Genomic DNA, 21,174 nt, shown 5'->3' on the forward strand with positions numbered 1-21,174 from the left:
GGGTCAGAAGCTGTTGAATCATTGTAGACAGAGCTAAGGAACTGCAAGGGTAAAAAGACACTAACTGGGAGTTTATACCTACTCTCAAACAGTAGAAAGGATGTGGTCTACAAGTTACAACAGGAGATAGAAAATGCATGCCAAAAGGGCAAGTTTCTATAGTCATGGAGGATTTCAATATGCAGGTAGATTGGGAAAATCATGTTGGTGGGGGATTCCAAGAGGGGGAATTTCTAGAATGCCTGCAAGATGACTTTTTAGAGCAGCTCGTGGTTGAGCACACTAGGGGATTAGCTGTTCTGGATTGAGTGTTGTGCAATGAACCAGAATTGATTAGAGAGTTTAGGGTAAACAAACCCTTAGGGGAAAGTGATCATAATATGATCACTGAAATTTGAGAAGGAGAAGCTAAAGTCAGACGTATCAATATTACAGTGGAGTAAAGGGAATTACAGAGACGTGAGAGAGGAACTGGCCAGAATTGATTGGAAAAGAACACTGGCAGAGCAGCAATGGCTGAAATTTCTGGAAGTAGTCTGGAAGGCACAGGATATACATATTCCAAAGAGGAAGAAGTATTCAAAAGAAAAGATGGCACAATCGTGGCTAACAGAATTTAAGGCCAACATAAAAGCCAAAGAGAAGGCAGATAAAGAGCAAAGATTAGTGGGATGTTGGAGGATTGGGAAGCTTTTAAAAACCAACAGAAGGCGACTAAAAAAGTCATTAAGGTAAAGATGGAATAGGAAAGTAAGCTGGCCAATAATTTAAAGAGGAGACCAAGAGTTTTTTCAGATACATAAAGTGTAAAAGAGAGGTGAGAGTGGATATTGGGCCATTGGAAAACGATGCTTGAGAGATGGTAATGGGAGATAACGAAATGGCAGACGAACTGAGTAAGACATTAGCAGTATGGTAGAAGTTCCAGGTGTCAGGGGTCATGAAACATGTTAAGTTACCTTTACTAGGGAGAAGGTTCTTGGGAACTGAAAGGTCTGAAGATAGATACGTCACCTGGTCCAGATGGAGTGCACCCCAGGGCTCTGAAAGAGGTGGCTGAAGAGATTGTGGAGGCATTAGGAATGATCTTTCAAGAATCAATAGATTCTGGAATGGTTCCAGAAGAATGGAAAATTGCAAATATCACTCCACTCTTCAAGAAGGGAGAGAGGCAGAAGAAAGGAAATTATAGGCCAGTTAGTCCGACCTCAGTGGCTGGGAAGATGTTGGAGTCGATTGTCAAGGATGTGGTTTCAGGATACTTGGAGGCTGTAGTTAGTATGGTTTCCTCAAGGTGCCACACATGAGGCTGCTAAACAAGCTACAGGCCCATGGTATTACAGGAAAGATTCTAGCATGGATAAAGCAGAGGCTGATTGGCAGGAAGTAAATAGTGGGAATAAAAGGAGCCTTTTCTGGTTGTCTGCCGGTGACATGGTGTTCCACAGGGTCTGTGTCAGGAACAATTCTGTTTATGTTATATGTTAATGATTTGGATAATGGAATTGATGGCTTTGCTACAAAGTTTGCAGACGATATGAAGATAGAGGAAGGTAGTTTTGAGAAAGTAGAGAGGCTACAGAAGGACTCAGACAGATTAGGAGAATAGACAAAGAAGTGACAGATGGAATACAGTGTGGGGAAGTGTATGACCATGCACTTTGATAGAAGAAATAAAAGGGTTGACTACTTTCTAAATGGAGAGAAAGTATAAAAATCTGAGGCACAACAGAATTTGAGAGCCCTTGTACAGGATTCCCCAAAGGTTAATTTACAGGTTGAGTCTGTAGTGAGGAAGGCAAATGTGATGTTAGCATTAGTCTCAAGAGGACTAGTATATAAAAGCAAGGATGTAATGTTGAACCTCTATAAAGTACTGGTGAGGCCTCACTTGGAGTATTGTGTGCTGTTTTGGGCCCCTTATCTTAGAAAGGATGTGCTGAAAGTGGAGAAGGTTAAAATGAGGTTCACAAAAATGATTAAATGGCTTGTCATATGAAGAGTGATGATTCTGGGATACATCAGATAGAAACATAGAAAACCTACAGCACAATACAGGCGCTTCGGTCCACAAAGTTGTGCCAAACATGTCCTTTCCTTAGAAATTACTAGGCTTACCCATAGCCCTCTATTTTTCTAAGCTCCATGTACCTATCCAAAAGTCTCTTTAAAGATCCTATCATATCCACTTCCACCACCGTTGCTGGCAGCCCAATCCATGCATTCGCCACGCTCTGCGTAAAAAACTTACCCCTGACATCTCCTCTGTACCTACTCCCCAGCACCTTAAACCTGTATCCTCTTGTGGCAACCATTTCAGCCCTGTGAAAAAGCCTCTGGCTATCCACACGATCAATGCCTCTCGTCATCTTGTACACCTCTATCAGGTCACCTCTCATCCTCCTTTGCTCCAAGGAGAAAAGGCCGAGTTCACTCAATCTGTTTTCATAAGGCATACTCCCCAATCCAGGCAACATCCTTGTAAGTCTGCTCTACACCCTTTCTGTGGTTTCCACATCCTTCCTGTAGTGAGGTGACCTGAAATGAGCACAGTACTCCAAGATGTGGAGAGGATGTTTTCTGTGGTGGGAGTGTCTATGCACAGAGGACACAACCTCAAAATAGAGGTGCGTCCTTTTAAAATGGAGATGAAGAGTTATTTCTTTAGCCAGAAAATGGTGATTCTGTGGAATTTGTTGCCACAGGCTGCTGTGGAGGCCAAGTCTGTATGATTATTTAAGACAGATGTTGATAGATTCCTGATTGGTCAGGGCATGAAGGGATACAGGGTGTAGGCAGGAGATTGGGGCTGAGAGGGAAAATGGATCAGCCATGATGAAATGGTGCAGCAGACTCGATGGGCCAAATGGCCTAATTCTGCTCCTATATCTTATGGTCTTATGGTCTATATCATTTGGTACTTGCAATTCAAGACATTTTTAAATGAACACAATTGGATCTGCATATAATTAAACAAGGCAAATCAAGTAGTACACACCACTTAAAATAAATTTATGGCCTGCTTGAAAATGAGTATTTTAGATTCATGTTCTTGTGTAAATCTATTTTGCTGATGGTCTTCAAACTAGTTCAGTTACCAAGTTAAATCCAAACTTGTCCCTTCAAAAAGACAAGAGATTCTGCAGCTGCTGGAAATCCAGAATAACACACACAAAGAATGTTGGAGGAACTCAAACAGGTCAGGCAGCATCCATGGAAATGAATAAACAGTTGATGTTTTGGTCTGAGACCCTTCATCCCAAAACATTAACTATTTATTCTACTCCAGAGATGCTGCCTGACCTGCTGATTTCCTCCAGCATTTTATATGTGTTCTTTGTTCCTTCAAACCTTTATGATGCGAAGTATAAGGAAATTCAGTCACAGCCTTGCCACAATTTCATCGAGGCGCTAGTTTTTTAGCACAGCTCTCTTCAGAAGATTTAGAGTTGATCTTAAGCAGGAAGGAATTTGTCACTGCATCGGAAAATTTTAACATTGATAGTGGGAGAGTTGATCAGAATGGTTTAATTCAAAACAGAAAAGGAATCAAAGCCTTTCTAGATTTCGGATAATCCTGGAACCTCTCCAGATAAAACCTGAAACAAAAACAATTTGAAGATGAATGCTTATTCAGCTGACCTTCACATTAGATGTACTGACAATTTTATTATGAAGGCAGAATATCTTTAATTATGGTTGAAATGCAAGTTATTTGAATTTGGATACCAGTTCGATTAAGAAAATAGTAACAGACATCTGGAAAAAGGCTAACAGATACGAGGAAAGCTGAATGAGGGGCCAAGAACAGAATGTGATATAGACAAGCAGGATTTAGGATGACAATAGAGAACATTGAATATAGATTTCAAAGTGTAGGAAAACTATTTGCCTGATGGTCTTCACCAAGAAGAATGCAAGAATAAGATGGAGGTATGAAATAAGTCAGACAGCAAAGGAATGCACGATGACGGAGAATATAGAGAGGGAGCAACAAAGGGAATTTTAAAATTACCAAGGAACATAAAAATTGGAGGGATCTTGGTGTCCACATCAATTGATCCTCAAAGTTGCCATGCAAGTTGATTGGGTTGTGAAGAAGGGATATGGAGTGTCGGCCTTCATTAGTCGGAGGATTGAGTTCAGAGCTGCAAGGTAACGTTGCAACTCTTTAAAACCCAGGTCAGGCCACCTTTGTAATACTGAGTTCAGTGGTCAGCTCATTACAGGAAATATATGGAAGGTTTAAAGAGGGTGAAGAGAAGATTTACAGGAATGCTGCCTGGATTAGAGAGCATGTCTTATGGATGAGAAGAGACCTGATAAAGGTGTAAAAAATTATAAGATTTCATTCAGACAGCCAGAGACTTTTCCCCCAGGGCAGAAATTGCTAGTACAAAGGGGCGTCATTTTAAGGTGATTGGAGGAAAGAATAAGTGGGATAACATGGGTGGCAAGGTAGTGTAGTGGTTAACACAATGCGTTACAGTACCAGTTCAATTCCTGCTGCTGTCTGTAAGGAGCTCATTCGTTCTTTCTGTAACCGCATCTGTTTGCTCCGGTTTCCCTCCATAGTCCAGAGACATACCAATTGGTAGGTTGATTGGTCACTGTAAAATTATCCCATGATTAGACTGGATTAAATCGGGGTTGCTGGGTGGCTCGGCTGGAAGGGCCTTTTCCATGCCGTAAATAAATAAATAATAAAGTCCTTTACAACAGAGAGTGGTGGGTGAGTGGAAAGCCCTGTCAGGGTGGTGAGAGAGGCAGGCACACCAGGGGCATTTAAGAGGTTCTTCAATAGAGACTCTTAGATGATGATGATAATAGGCACATGGATGATAGAAAAATGGAGGGCTACAGTATGTGGGAGGGAAAGGTTAGAATGATCTTAGCATAGGTTAAAAGGTCAGCACAACATAATGGGCTGAAGGGCCTGTGCCATTCTGTGCTATAATCTTCTACTTCACTTTCACACTCCTCTATTATTATCATCCAGTGGCACTCACATTTACCCTGATGAAGTGCTTTGAGAGGTTGGCTATGACCAGAATCAAATCCTGACTAAGCAACAAAATGGACCTACTGCAATTTGCCTATCGCCATAATAGGCCCACAGTGAATTCATTCTCATTGGCTCTCCCCTCTGGGCAATAGTAATATCTGCATCGAGCTGTTGTTTATTGACTATAGCTCAGCGTTCAACACCATCATGCCCTCAGTTCTAATCAATGAGCTCCAAAACCTGGGCCTCTGTACCTCCCTCTGCAACTGGATCCTTGACTTCCTCACCAGAAGACCACAGTCTGTGCAGATCGGATATAATATCACCTCCTTGCTGACAATCAACATGGGCGCACCTTAGGGATGCATGCTTAGCCCACTGCTCTACACCCATGACTGTGTGGCTAGGCACAGCTAAAACACCATCTATAAATTTGCCAATGACACAACTAATGTTGGCAGAGCATCAGATGGAAGCTCCATCTTGGGTACTAGCTTACAAAGTACCCAGGACATCTTCAAGGATCGATGTCTCAGAAAAGCAGTGTCCATTATTAAGCATGCCCAGCAGCAGGGCATGCCCTTTCCTCACTGTTGCCATCAGGTAGGAGGTACAGAAGCCTGAAGGCACACACTCAGTGATTCAGGAACAGCTTCTTCCCCTCTGCCATCCATCCAATTCCTAAATGGACATTGAACCCATGAACACTACCTCACTTTTTTAATATATATTATTTCTGTTTTTGCATGATTTATAATTTATTCAATGTACACGTACTGCATTGCTCAAAATTGAAATACAATGTTGGAAAATGCATGGGTATGGTCATGTACTTTGGTAGTAGACTATTTTCTAAACGGGGAGAAAATCCAGGAATCTGAGATGCAGAGGAACTTGGGGGCTCCTTGTGCAGAACACCCTGAAGGTTAACTTGCAGGTTGAGTCGGCGGTGAGGAAGGCAAATGCCATGTTAGCATTCATTTCAACAGGTCGGGAATAGAAGATCAAGGATGTGATGCTGAGGCTTTATAAGGTACTGGTGAGGCCTCACCTTGAGAATTGTGAACAGTTTTGAGCTCCTCATCTGGGAAGAGATGTGCTGGCATTGGAGAGGGTTCAGAAGAGGTTCACAAGGAAGATTCTGAGAATGAAAGGGTTATCATACGAGGAACATTTGATAGTTCTGGGTCTGTACTCGCTGGAATTTAGAAGGATCTCATTGAAACTTTTAGAATGTTGAAAGACCTAAAAAGAGTAGATGTGGAAAGGATGTTTCCCATGGTGGAAGAGTCCAGGACAAGAGGGCACAACCTCAGGATAGAGGGGCGCCCTTTCAAAACAGAGATGCGGAGAAATTTCTTTAGCCAAAGGGTGGTGAATTTGTGTAATTTGTCGCCATGTGCAGCTGTAGCAGCCGGGTCGTTGGGTGTTTTTAAGGCTGAGATTGATAGGTTCTAGATTGGACACGGCATCAAAGGTTACAGGAGAAGGCCCGGAACTGGTTTTGAGGAAGTAATTAAAAAAAGGATCAGCCATGATTGAATGGCGGAGCAGACTTGATGAGCCAAATGGCCTAATTCTGCTCCGGTGTCTTATGATCTTATGGTAATTGAAATTATCACCAGAAGACTGTTTGACATTAGAAACTCCTATTACAGAGGAAGAAATAACAGCTGTAATCTCATCAATGAATTCCGGTAAAGCACTCCTGGTCCACTCTCCTCTCCTATTGGATTTCTTCTTCTTCAGCCATTGACTTATCAGCTCCTAGCTTCTCACTTCACTTCTCTTCCCCGCATCCTCCTAGCTTCACCGATCACTGTCACGCACCACCTTCTTACTCTGGCTTCTTCTCTTTCCTCTCCAGTCCTGATGAAGGGCCTCATCCTGAAATGTCGACTGTTCATTCCTTTCCATTGATTCCTCCACATTTTGTGTGTGTTGCTCTACATGCTCCATCTGCCTTTTCACCAACTGCCCTGTCTTCTGGTTTATCACCTGGTCCCCATCCCCTCACAAGCATTTACAAGTTTACTAGACCCAATTTTTTCCTCTCCATAGATACTGCCGGTTTGAAATTTCCAGCATCTCTCTCAGCCAAATCTATCGAGGGATGAATACCCACCATAACAATTCCATTGACCAGTGAGATAGTTTCAGTCCACCCAATGATCTTGTTTGGTTTCATTTCATGTATTCCTCCCATTCACTCCTGTCAAGAAGCTGTATATTCTGACTGTTTCAAATAAAAATGGATACATTTATTGCAACACACACAAAATGCTGGAGGAACTCAGCAGGTCAGGCAACATCTATGGAAATGGGTAAACATTCAACGCTTTGGGCCAAGGCCCTTCTTCAGTACAGGAAAGGGGGAATAAAAAGGTGGAGAAAGAAGAACGAGGTGGCAGGTGATAGGTGAAACTGGGAGAGGGTGAGACAGTGAAGTAAAGAGCTGGGAAGTTGATTGGTGGAAAATGTACAGGACTGGAGAAAGGAGAATCAGATAGGACAGGACAGAAGGCCATGGAAGAAAGGGAAGGGGAGGAGCACCAGAGGGAGGTGATGGGCAGGTAAGGAGATATAAGGTGTTAGAGGGAAACAGGAATGGGGAAGGGTGAAGGGGGAAGGGTCAGTTACCCGAAGTTTGAGAAATTGATGTTCATGCCATCAGGTTGGCAGTTACCCAGGCAGTATACAAGGTGTTGCTCCTCCATCTTGGCAGTAGAGGAGGCCTTGGACTGACATGTTGAAATGGGAAGTAAAATTGTAATGGGTGGCCACTAGGAAATCCCACTTATTGAGGCAGATGGAGTGTAGATGCTCGGTGAAGCAGTACCCCAATCTATGTCAGGTTTCACCGATATACAGGAGACCACACCGGGAGCACTGGACACAGAAGATGACCCCAACAGACTCACAGGTGAAGTGTCACCTCACCTGGAAGGACTATTTGGGGCCCTGAGGGAGGAAGTGAGGCACTTGTTCTGCTTGGAAGGGTAAGTGTCAGGAGGCAGATGAGTGGGGAGGGACGAGTGAACGAGGGAGTAGTGCAAGGACCGATTCTCACGGAAAGCAGAAAGTGGGGGTAAAGGGAACAATGTGCTTGGAGGTGGGATCCTGTTGAAGATGACAGAAGTTACCGAAATGCTGCAAATCAATGTCCTGGACTTAGGACAGACTTTAAATGAGCCAAGGTCAAGTTTTAGTAAAATTTAAACCGCAAAAAATTGCAAGGGGTAGTGGAATCAACATGCAAGAGAACCTTGTTTAATTGAAGGCAGCATTGCTGAATATAATCTTTGCAAGTAAGGGGAGTGACTAAATAAGCTGACCAAAATTCATGCTCTCAGTGCTCGTAATCATTGGTTTTGAGATGCAGGTATTCAGATATTTTAGTAAATTCAAATGTAATTGCATCTCATCAACATGTTGGACTGACACAAAGATTTCCAAGAAAAAAGATGTCTTTTGGTTTTTCTTTTACATTACTGCAAAAGGCAATCTTTGAGTTTTAATGAAAGGTCCAAACTGAGACGTCAACCATCCCTGACTGACCCAAGTATTTCCGGTTTAAATTCAGCACTTAATTTGTTGGATTTTTTTTCCATTTGGCAATACAGTGCCTGATAGGCCCTACTGGCCCAACGAGCTGCACCACCCAGCAACCCACCTATCTAGCACTGGCCTAATCACAGGACAATTTACAATGACTGTGGGAGGAAACCAGAGCACCCAGAGGAAATCCACATGGTCACTGAGAGAACAGATGGCGCTGAACTCCACCCACCCCTCCCCAAGCTGTAAAAGTGTTGCGCTAACCGCTACACTACAATGGTGCCCAATGTGGCCAAAGGATTATAGCATATACTATGATTTTTGTGATATGACTTTAAGAATACAAGTATAACACATTTAATTCATGGTCATTAAAGAAAATGGATGTGACAGAGAGAGTGGATAGAAGTTCGTGCTGGTACTTTAAAAGCAAGTGTAAAAGTTTACCTCGAGGAATTTTATAACTGTTATGTCCAGGTTCTCTCAAATTCCGCAATAACCCTACAGCAAGAATACTTATAAGAACAAAGACAGAACTATCTTGGAACACAATAGAGAAATAAAACTAATTCTAAATTAATGTAATGTCTACCAGTCATGTTGTATCTGTTTAGTGAATTCATGGTGTATTTTGAGACTCCAACATGGAATCATTCAAGTTATCCATTTACACTTTAACCCTTTTCAAATTGTTTTTAGTTCTCAGGTTTCACTCAATTATAGAGCAGTAGCAGGAACCCAAAACTCAAAGTGTTTAAGATTTAATGAAGGGATTTAGATAAATTGTTAACATGATCCTCACACAAATTATAGGAGATATCATTTACATGAAATGCTAGGCATAACAAGCTCTGCTAACCATAATGAAAGTGTATTAAGTTGCATTCACACATATAAATACTGGAAATAGATTAAAGATCTAACGAGTAGCTTTATTTGTCACATATATATTGAAATATCAAAACAAGAGTAAAATGAGTTGGTTGAATTAACAACCTACACAGTCTGAGGATGTGCCTGGGGCAGCCTGCAAGTGTTGACATGCTTCCAGCAACAACGTAGCTTGCCTACAACTTACTAACCCTAACCTGCAGGTCTTTGGAATGTGGGAGGAGACCAGAGCACCCAGAGGAAATCCACACAGTCGGGAGAGAGTGTATAAACTCATTACAGACAGCAGCAGGAACTGAACCTGGGTTGCTGATGTTGTAAAGCCTTACATGAACCATTATGCTACCATGCCATGTAGAAGTCTCTACTTTGGCCTACTCTGCCTTCAAGACAAATGAATAATTCACTTTGGTATTCTGTTACCACTCCTCCCCATATTCTTTGATCCCTTTAGAATACAAATTTTCTTTTCGCCAACCTCCAAAACCTTCCAATGTAGAAAGTGCCACAAGTTTGCTGATTTCTTAACAACAAACCATGGGTCACCAGTGATCTAAATCTCTTCTCAACCACAAAAAGAAAGCCTTTAGATCAGGAGAGAGGGAGAAATTGAAACACGTGTAGAGGAAGCTGAAGGAGAAGATCAGGGTGGTTAAAGAGGAATGCAGGAGAGAGCTGGAAAACAAGATTGGACAGAATAGCGCACACGGGAGTTGCGGAGAGGCATGAAGAACATCACTGGCTTAAAACAGTCTGGCTGTAGAGCCTCAGAATGCAGCCAGGAATGGCTAGTGAGTTAAATTAATTCTTCAATAGGTTTGACAATCGCCCTCCTGTTCACAAGTCCCCCCCCACCACCACCACCAGAGCACTCCAGTCCAGGTCCTGAGGCATCAAATGCTCCCACAGCACCAATGCCTCCCCTCTTTCCTCCTCCTCCTCCCTCCAGTTCAACATGTGGATGAACAACACAGGCTACCACTGTCTACATCCCCTCTTTGCTCTGCACCTACCATCCATACCTCCACATACCAATTGCTATCATCCCGATCTTTACCTCCCCCAGCCTTCACCTTCCACCAACTCCCCAGTCATTGTGGACTCACCTTCACTACTGAGCAGGTGAGAAGGGCTCTTGTAAAACTCAGTCACGGAAAAGCATTGGGACTGAATGGCGTGAACGCCAAGGTCCTGAAGGGGTATGCTGAGCAGCTGTGTGTTCTCCAGCACATTTTCAATCTGAGTCTCAGCCCGGAAAGGGTCCCGATTGTGTGGAAAACATCCCAATACCCAAGAAGGGCCAACCAAAAGTCTTGAATGACTAGCTTCCAGTGGCCCTGACCTCACATATCAAGAAGACCCTGGACAGACTGGTCCTGATTCACTTCAAACCCCTGGTCAGATCAGTCCTCGATCCCCTGCAGCTTTCCTACCAGAAGCACATTGGAGTCGATGTGCTGTCATCTACCTGCTGAATAGATCCTACTCCCATTTGGATAAGCAGGGCAGCATTGTGGACCATGTTTTTTGATTTCTCAAATTCCTTCAATACCATACAGCCCTCATTGCTGGGGGAAAAGCTCCATTCAATGCAGGTTGGCACTTCCATTGTATCCTGGATAATGGGCTACCAGACTGGCAGACCTCAGTTCGTACGGCTTCAGAGCTGTGTATTTTTTTCTTTTTCATAAAGAGTACAGTCAATGTTTCAGGCTGAAACCCTTCAGCAGGACTGAGTCATGTCATCCGCCAAAGGGTTTCAGCCTGAAACGTTGACTGTACTCTTTTCCTAGATGCTGCCTGCCCTGCTGAGTTCCTCCAGTGTTTTGTGTCTTGCTCGGATTGCCATCATCTGCCGATTTTCTCTTGTTTGTGAGTTGAAATGTCTGTGTTAATGTCTCATAGCTTCTTAAGATCATCCCTCATTCTTATAAAATATATATATATATATATATATATATATATCACCAATTATAGGAAATGCAACCAGAAAAAAAAGCTGCAAGCTTTTTATTCCTGGATCATTGGTAGAACACGGGTTTGAAAGTTTGCAGGTGACATCGCAGTTGGTGGCATAATGGACACTGAAGGTTATCCAAGACAACAACAGCTTCTCGGTCAACTGGAAAAGTGTGGGAATGACAGATGGAATTTAATTTAGACAAGCTTGAAGTGATGCTTTAGGGAAGTTCAACCAAGGCAGGACTTGCATAGGAAATGGAAGGACACTGGTCAGTGTTGCAGAACACAGGTCTTCATCAGTCAGGGCATCGAATTTAGGAATAGGCGTATTATGTTGCAGTTATACATGTCGTTGAGATTACAATTTCAGAACTGTTCAAAGTTACAAGTAAATTATTATCAAAGTAAATATATGTTACTATATTCTACCTAGAGATTTATTTTCTTGCAGCCAATTGTAGGAAAAGAAATACAATAGAATTTTAAGAAAAAAATTATATATACAGAAAAAGACTGACAAACAACTAATGTGCAAAAGACAAATAAGACTGTAAATACAAAAGGCAAATAATACTGAGAACATGAGTTGTCAAGAGTCCTTGAAAGTGAATCTGTAGGTCATAGAATCAGTTCACACTTTCTCTGTAATTGTTACTTCATTTTGCATTGTTATTGTTTTACCTTGTCTACCTCAATGCACTGTGTAATGATTTGATCTGTATCAACAATATGGAAGACAAGCTTTTCACTGTACCTTGGTATATATGACAATAATAAACCAATATCAATTCCAATTATCCTCCATGTTCTTCTCAATAAATAATGTTGCAAAGTATTAATTGAGGAGCTCACACACATCTTCCATTTCCAAGCACATGTTCCCTCCTTTATTCTTTGTGTCCTACCTTCTCCCTCGTTATCCTCTTGCTCTTATTAAAAAAAATATAGTTTTATCACAGATTAATCAAAGGTATTTGGTACATGTCCAGACATCTGCCACTATTTCAGTTTATTCTCTTTGGTACAAAGACTTCATTTCAAACTGAATCAATTTCCATTAAAAAAAACATGGTCCTAAGTTTAATTAAATTCACAACAGAAGGACCAAAACTGGGGAAACCAGTCTGAGATACAGTAAAAATATGTCACAGTGAAAGACTTTTTCACAGATTCCCTTTAAGAATATTTTTTAATGCTACAGGATACATAATCATGAGAACTTAGCAAACAAAAATCTGAAGTCAGTTGTCCAGCTATCTTCACACTCCATACAGTAGAGCAAGTTAAGTCCTTGAAGGTATCCATTCACAGTGCAGAATAAAAGACTTACCAAGAAGAGGAAATTTGGACAGCACTCCCTTTGTTTAAACAGCCATAAATCCATGCCCTAATATAGAGGAAAAAGTTCGTTAACATTATTGTTTTGAGTTTTTTTTCTTAGCTTTCTCTTAAAAGGAAACATTAAGTACTTATAACTGCTCAGATATTGTGGAAATGTGAGCCAAATATTTGTTGGATTAGAGTGTAAAATTGTTATTTTTCTTGTAATTTAACTTTCCCATGCTTACTTATAGTTTTATATAGATTCCTTAAGGTTGTTACAGTCAGGGGTGATAATGGGGATAATTCCCACTACCTATTAAATGCTCCCAATGACATGTGCCTCAAGTAGCCTCTGACAACTGTTACGTACCCGTACCCCGTAACTGGGTTGCCAAACCAGCAGAAATGGATCACTCAGTTGGAGTCTGGATTACTAGAACTAAGAAAGTTTTATTAAAGAAACAAGCAACACAGTAATCGAAAGGATAATAAATGCAACAGTTCAGCAATGATAAACACACATGTGCACAGAATTTAGATAACATCAATCAAGCTCTATCGTTGTCTAGGGGTAAATGACAAATTTCAAAGTGACACAAAGTTCAGTCCAATTTAGTTCAGTTCGCAGTAATTGTTGCCATGGCGATGGACAACATTAGGGGAGGGAGAGAGAGAGAACAGGAACGACTGATCATTCAGAACGGCTTCCACTCACAGACCTGCGATATTGCTCACAAGCAGCTTTCGGGCGAGTCCTTTGTAATGTCACCTGAGGTCACCGACTGTGACCCCTCCTCCAGATGCGGTCGATCCTCTGCAGTGAACCCGGCACCCAAGCGAGGGTGGACACACACCGGGTGCCCGCTGATCGTACCTTTCCACCCTGTGCGTTTATGGTCCGGTACTTCCCACCAACTTGTGAGAGGCGCACCGCTTCCAGGGTCTCGTTACCTCGGGTGTCGTGTGTGTCCTGCCTTAGCGAACCTGTCCCTTTTTATCCCCCTGCTGGGGTATCGTCTGTCCATCACTTCAAACAGTTCAGGGTTCAAAGGGGGAGCCGCTCCAGACAGCTCTCTCTCCCGTCCCTTCATTACACATCTCCAGATCGCCTGTCCATCACTTCAAACAGTTCAGGGTTCAAAGGGGGAGCCGCTCCAGACAGCTCTCTCTCTCCCGTCCCTTCATTACACATCTCCAGATGCTGCTTCATTGTTCCTTATCTCTCCTTCCCCTGAGGACAGGTGGCAGACCAACTGCTGATGCCACTGATGCTAGCCCAGGCCAGCAAACATCTTAATTTATGTGTATTCTCGTCACACAACCAAGTTTAGTTCCTGGCCTTCACATGTGGTTTAGCTACTGAGCCCGGTGGAGATGTTCCTACTGACAGGAGAAGAGGCAAAGGTGGGTTACTGGCATCTTAAATCAGTCACTTCGGGCAGTTGGGGCTCAACTTGGGGAGGGAAAATACCGATCTCAGACCTCCGCTGCCTTGCAGCTATACCTACTCATGGAAAGGTTTCGGGAGTAAACCCTAAGGGAAAAAATCAGAAGCTAAGGCAGTCCTACATTGCGTTCAACGCTGACCAGCAACTCCTGCAATGCTGCTCGTGCCAAACTGTATCGATCTCTGCCGTTCCTTTAGGTTCATCAGATGCGTGGAGAGGGGGAGCTTGCTACATGGGCAACAGCTTGCTCTTTCCATATCGTATTGTCCAGGCTTGCATACCTAGATGGCTAGGACACAACACTCATGGTCAACTTTGACCAGCAGAGGCCTCAGAGATTTTTACATAATCACTTGTTCAGTGAATTTTCCGTAATTGTGCTATAGCTGATTCTCTGTTTTTCTAGAAGTTTCTCTGCAGCCTGTGCCATGCCATTGAATCTGGCTATTTCATAGGTTACCCCTTGTCACTGGAATGCACCTTATCTCTCTAGTGAGCTAGTTTTCAAATCAAAACAACCACAGCTTTGTCAACCATGACTTTCCTGTTCTTTTTCATTTTTCTCCTCCTTTAATTTCTCTCTCTCCCTTCGAGCAAGTTGGTTACTGTTGTATTTTTATTGTTATGAACACCTGATAAAACTGTTATAATTACAAGATTTATGTCTCACTCTTGAACTCCAAAGAACCTCTGGATCAATATCACCAGATCTATCATTCTCTACTTAATGAAGTAATTTTAGTAATTTGCAATCATAGACATTATTTCTTTCATAGGTTTCTGGATAAAGATTAACAACAACATTATTGAAAGCTGCTTTATTTTACCAAGGCCACCATGAGAAAGTAACCTAATTTTGGGTGGAATGCACAAATTGAATACAGCTTACTCAACTACCAAATATAGAATTCAAACAGCATTGAAGACAGCCAACCAACTGATGTGTCTGCCCATTGAGGCAAATCCCAAAATTTCTTGATCTGTATTTAAGTTTCTTTCTTTAGATTCATAGAGATGTTTAAGCGCACAAATAGGCCCTTTGGCCTACCTCATCCATACCAACCAAGATGCTATTTGTCTGCACATCTCTCTTACTTTTTCCGATCGACAAACGTGTCCAAATGTCCTTTAAATGTTATAATTATACCTGCTTCTACCACTTCCTCTGGCAGCTCATCCATTTACACACCATGCTCCCTCTAATACTTGTCCCCAGATCCCTTTTAAATCTTCCCCCTTTCACCTTAAATGTACACTCTTATGTTTTTGACCTCTCTTTTAGAGAAAGAGGACGTTTGTACACTTCTACAAGGTCCATTTTTTTCCAGGTTTGCAAAGGACAGCCAAAAGTATCAACAGTGGATCAGGTAACCCAGACGTTGTTTTCTTAGTTTAAAAAAAAACAAAACGATCGTGTGTTCATTTCTGGTCACCTCACTACAGGAAGGATGTGGATAGAGAGAGTGCAGAGGAGATTTACAAGAATGTTGCCTGGATTGGAGAACTTGCCTTATAGGTTGAGTGAAGTTGGCCTTTTCTCCTTGGAGTGACTGAGGATGAGAGGTGACCTGATAGAGGTGTATAAGGTGATGAGAGGCATTGATCGTGTGGATAGTCAGAGGCTTTTTCCCAGGGCTGAAATGCCTAACACAAGAGGGCACAGTTTTAAGGTGCTTGGAAACAGGTACAGAGGGGATGTAAGGGGTAAGTTTTTCACACAGAGAGTGGTGAGTGCGTGGAATGCACTGCCAGTGGAGGTGGTAGAGGTGGATACAATAGGGTCTTTTAAGAGCCTCTTAAATAGGTACATGGAGCTTAGAAAAATAGAGGGCTATGTGGTAGAGAAATTCTAGGGAGTTTCTAGAGTAGGTTACATGGTCAGCACAACATTGTGGGCCGAAGGGCCTGTAATGTGCTGTAGATTGTATGTTCTATGTTCATGGTAGACGGAATGTGGTGGTATGGAAGCAGGCACAATAATATAACCAAGATCTAGAAGTAGAATTAGATCATTCCATCATGGCTGATTTATTCTCCCTCTCCAACTCATTCTCTGCCTTCTCCCAGTAACTTATGACGCCCTGACTAATCAAGAACCCATCACCCTTCGTTTTAAATATACCCAATGGCTTAGTATGAATTCCACAGATTCACCACCCTCTGGCTAAAAAACAAAATCCTCCTCATCTCTGTTCTAAACGGTCGTCCTTATATGGAGAGGCTGTGCCCTCTGGTCCAAGACTCCCCCGCTACAGAAAACATCCTCTATACGTCCACGCTATCTCGGACTTGCAATATCCTACACGTATCACTGAGATACCTCCTCATTCTACTGAACTCCAGCGAGTACAGGCCCAGAGTTAACAAACGCTCCTCATACAATAACTCTCACATAACAACCATCAAGCGTAGACTTCGAAGTAAAAGAATAACGGGAGAAGAATTTAAATTGCATCACACATCAGCGACGGACCAGTTGGCTCATATTTTGCGCGTGCAGCTGGGAAGAGTTTAAATAACAATACTAGTTATATCAAGTTACTCGAACGACTTTACCTCTGGACATATTGTCTGCAGAATAAGAACAGCAACAGTTTGCTCCCCAGTGTGTCCGATCTTCCCGAAAGGTAGATGAGAAGTAAGCGTACAACTAACGAAGGCAGCTCCTGAACGAGCCTGACCACTTTAACCGGAATCAGGATCGTCCCATCACTGGAAGGGACCACCCTGTACCTGGTTAACATGAGCGTTTTCCTTCCATTGCATCTTCCAAGCATAAATTCCTGAGAGAACAAGGAAACTAGCGAGGGGCGGCAGAATAGTCCCATTGCAGTGCGGGTCCACGATTACCAGACCGGGCACCATTATCTTCACAACACACACACAAAATGCTGGAGGAACTCGGCAGGGCAGGCAACATCTACGGATAAAAAGAGTACAGTCGAGAGCCTTCAGCAGGACTTCTTGTGTGTGTTGCTTGGATTTCCAGTATTTGCATATTTTCTCTTGTTTGTGACCATTATCTTCAGTAAACTTTCCAACTGGAACTCTCCGTCGGCCTTGGTAAGAAAGATAAGTAAATTGCTCTCGCTGTCGCGTGTTCTGAGCAAGAGCTTTCACCAATTACAAAAACTACTTCACAATCTTTAAAAACCAATCCACTTTCGCCCGTTGTAATCATGAACACAATGAATGCGTTCAATTATTTTTTTTCCAAAAATACTTTATTCAGAAATATTACAAAATAAAAATAATTACATACAAGAAAAGAAAACCATTCGTTGACTGTAAGTCCTTATTCAATACAGTTATTAACAATAAAATTTTTCGTTGACTCTCTGTTCATTTACAAATGAAAGATGTTTACAGTAAATCATGCGTTTACTCTCAACCCTTAGTCAAGAGTTAAAACTTATTAACAATCAAAATTTTCAACAATAAAGGCAGGCAATGGCTCTAATACTTTCCCAAATTAACAATTCCACCCACTCCTTGGGCACCATGTTGATTATCTGTCCACACCGCTGATGAGGGTAGGTCTCCTCCCCAGCCAACCTCTCCCCCTCCTACGGGTGATGAACGTTAAACTGTGGTCCTTCCCCACCGGGCCTTCACGGTGGCCGCACCAAGTTTGAGTGCATCCCTCAGAACGTACTCCTGCAGACGAGAGTGTGCTAGTCGGCAGCACTGAATCACGGACATCTCCATCTGCTGGCAGACCATCAAGTTTCGGGCCGACCAAAGAGCGTCTTTCACCGAATTGATGATCTGCCAGCAGCACCGGATGTTGGTCTCCGTGTGCGTCCGCGGGAACAGCCCGTAGATCACGGAGTCCTCGGTAACGCAGCTGCTGGGCATGAATCTTAGTACTGTCCCTTCCATTCTCTTCCACACCTTCTTTGCGAACCCACAGTGTGTAAAGAGGTGAGCCCCCGACTCCACCCCATTACAGTCCTCCCGTGGGCAACGGGGTGTGGAGGAACCGTTCCGGGCGTACAGGAGGGATCTGACTGGGAGGGCCCCTGTCACCGCCAGCCAGGCTAGGTCTTTGTGCCTGTTGGTGAGATCTGGCGATGAGGCATTTTGCCAGATGAACTGGACAGTCTGCTCCGGGAACCACCCCACTGTGTCCATCACGTCCTTCTCCTGCAGTGCCTGCAGGACACTACGTGCCGACCACTGCCTGATGGCCCTGTGGTCAAATGCGTTGGTCTTGAAGAATTTTTCTACGAAGGACAGGTAAGGGGGCAACGACCAGCTGACAGGGGTGTTGCGCGGTAAAGGGGTCAGACCCATCCTTCGTAGCCAGGGCGACAGGTAAAGCCTAGGCACATAGTAGTACTCTGTGCCCACGTATCTGGGATCCACGCACAGCCTGATGCAGCCACACACGAAGCTGGCCATCAGGGTGAGGGCGACATTGGGGACGTTCTTGCCCCCATTGGCCAGGGACTTGTGCATGGCAGTCCGTCTCACCCGCTCCATCTTGGATCCCCAGACGAATCTGAAGACAGCCCGGGTGATTTCCGAGCTGTAGGAGCGGGGGACGGGCCAGACCTGCGCCAAGTACAGCAGCCCTGAGAGTACCTCACACCTGATGACCAGGTTCTTGCCCGTTATCGACAGGGAGCGCCCTCCCCACAGTCCCAGTTTTTGTTTCACCTTGGCAGTCCGCTCCCGCCAGTTCTTGTTGCACGCCTCGGCCCCTCCGAACCGGATCCCCAACACCTTCACGTGGTCAGACCTGATGGTGAAGGGGACGCTGGATCGGTCGCGCCAGTTGCCGAAGAGCATGGCTTCGCTCTTCGTGCGGTTGACCCTGGCCCCCGACGCTAGCTCGAACTGTTCGCAGGTGCCAATCAACCTGCGAACTGATCTCGGATCAGAGCAGAAGACAGTGACGTCGTCCATGTACAGGGAGGTTTTCACTTGGGTCCCTCCACTGCCTGGCAGCGTCACCCCTCTTATACCCTCATCCCTCCTGATGGCCTCGGCAAAGGGCTCCATACAGCACGCGAACAAGACAGGGGAGAGGGGACAACCCTGCCCGACTCCAGACCTGATGGGGAAGCTGTCTGTTTCCCACCCGATGACCTGGACTGCACTACGGATGTCTGTGTAGAGCAGTCTAATCCAATTCCGGATTCCCTCCCCAAATCCCATTTTGGAGAGCACGTCCGCCATGTACGTGTGCGATATCCTGTCGAAGGCTTTCTCCTGGTCCAAGCTGACCAGGCAGGCGTCCACCCCCCTGTCCTGCACGTAGGCGATGGTGTCCCTCAGCAGCGCGAGGCTGTCTGAGATCTTCCTGCCCGGTACAGCACAGGTTTGGTCCGGGTGGATCACCTGTCCCAGAGCAGACCTGACCCTGTTGGCGATAGCCTTGGACAGGATCTTGTAATCCACATTCAGGAGAGAGATGGGTCTCCAATTCCTAATGTCCTCCCTTTCCCCCTTCTGCTTGTAGATGAGGGTGATGATGCCCTTCCTCATGGACTCAGACATACTGCCGGCCAGAAGCATAGCGTTGTACACTTCCAGCAGGTCTGGGCCCATCCAGTTCCACAGAGCCGAGTACAACTCAGCCGGTAAGCCGTCGCTTCCGGGAGTCTTACCCGATCCAAAGGAACGGATGGAGCCTGTCAGCTCGTCCAGGGTCAGTGGCTGATCCAGACTCTCCCGCTTGCCGTTGTCTAAGACCTGCGTGATAGACGACAGGAAGTTGCGGGAGGCTGTGGATTCTGTGGCCTTTTCGTCGTACGGACCGGCATAGAAGGACTTGCAGATCCTCAGTATGTCGGTCTGCGAGGACGCGACTGAGCCGTCTTCTTCCTTAAGGTTGTGGATCACAGAGCTCCCCTGTGCACCTTTTGGAAGAAGAAGCGTGAGCACGTCTCGTCCTGCTCCACGGTTTGGACCCTTGATCGGAAGATGATCTTGGAGGATTCGGCGGCGAGGTGCTGGGCTTGCAGGCCCTTCACCTCTCGCAATTCCTCCCTGACATCCACCCCCTTCGACTGCAGAAGGAGAAGTTGCTGCAACTCTGTCTGGAGTTTACGCAGTTCCCTCTGCTCCTGCCTTGCCTTCTGGATACCTTTGCGAATGAAGAACCTCCTAATGTTCTCCTTGGTGGCTTCCCACCAGTGAACCGGGGAATCACAGAAGGTTTTCAAGGTTCTCCAACCTGTGTACTCCTTCTCTAGTTCCTCGATGTTCTCTGGGGTCAGCAGCTTAACATTCAGCTTCCACGTCCCCCTGCCTGCCTTCTGGTCTTCCCGTAAGAGACAGGTGGCTCTCAGAAGGCAGTGGTCAGAGAAGAACACCGGCGTGACGTCAGTGGACCTGACTGTGAGGGGCTCTGACAGGAAGAGGAAGTCGATCCGGGAGCGGGCTGAGCCGTCCGATCGTGTCCGGGTGGCTTGCGGCTGTGCTCCACCTGTGGGGGTGCGACAGGCGTCGCGCAGCTTGGCTGGCTTTATCGTTTCCATCAGGAGTCTGGAGGTACTGTCCAGCCTGCCGGGTCCTCCAGCCGCATCAATGGTGCAGTTGAAGTCTCCGGCCAGAACGACCGGCTGGGGCGTCACCAGCAGCTTTGGGAGCTGCTCGAAGACGGCCAGCCGCTCGCTCCGCACGGGGGAGGCGTACACGTTGATCAGCCGGAGCGGAGTGCCCCGGTATTTGACGTCTGCTATCATGAGGCGCCCCGCAACCACCTCTTTAACTTGGGTGATTGAGAAGTTGCCTCCCCGCAGCAGAACCCCCAGGCCGGAAGCGCGACTATCGTTGCCCCCCGACCACACCGACAAACCCTGGGACCACCACCGTGACCACCGTCGATAACTCCTGAGGTGCGGCAGACCGCACTCCTGCAAGAAGGTCACGTCGGCGTTCACGGTGTTCAAGTACCGAACCGCGCTGACGCAACGCCCAGTACTCTTCACACTGCGGACGTTTAAGGACGCCAGTTTAAGGTCCATCACCTTTTTA

At 44.9% G+C, this 21,174-nt stretch overlaps 2 protein-coding genes across 3 annotated transcripts in view; both read right to left on the bottom strand.

Moving 5' to 3' along the window:
- ahctf1 (AT hook containing transcription factor 1) overlaps nucleotides 1-17,169 on the bottom strand; it is a 172,030-nt gene extending 154,861 nt beyond the window's left edge. For both annotated transcript variants that reach the window (XM_063055491.1, XM_063055489.1), the window contains exons 1-2: nucleotides 16,744-17,169; nucleotides 12,747-12,803 (exon numbers count right to left, since the gene is read on the bottom strand). The gene's annotated coding sequence lies outside the window, so the exon portion shown is untranslated. The remainder of the gene's footprint in view (nucleotides 1-12,746; nucleotides 12,804-16,743) is intronic.
- A 1,905-nt stretch (nucleotides 17,170-19,074) lies between these two features.
- On the bottom strand, nucleotides 19,075-21,164 carry LOC134351020 (uncharacterized; the record flags this gene model as incomplete). Its single annotated transcript, XM_063056994.1, has 2 exons — nucleotides 20,424-21,164; nucleotides 19,075-19,680 (listed from the first exon to the last, which is right to left on the bottom strand). Coding segments are annotated over exons 1-2 (1,347 nt in total), but the record flags the coding sequence as incomplete, so codon positions are not given.
- Between the last annotated feature and the right edge of the window lie 10 nt (nucleotides 21,165-21,174).

Source organism: Mobula hypostoma, chromosome 8, assembly GCF_963921235.1.
Source record: "Mobula hypostoma chromosome 8, sMobHyp1.1, whole genome shotgun sequence".
Classification (NCBI taxonomy): domain Eukaryota; kingdom Metazoa; phylum Chordata; class Chondrichthyes; order Myliobatiformes; family Myliobatidae; genus Mobula; species Mobula hypostoma.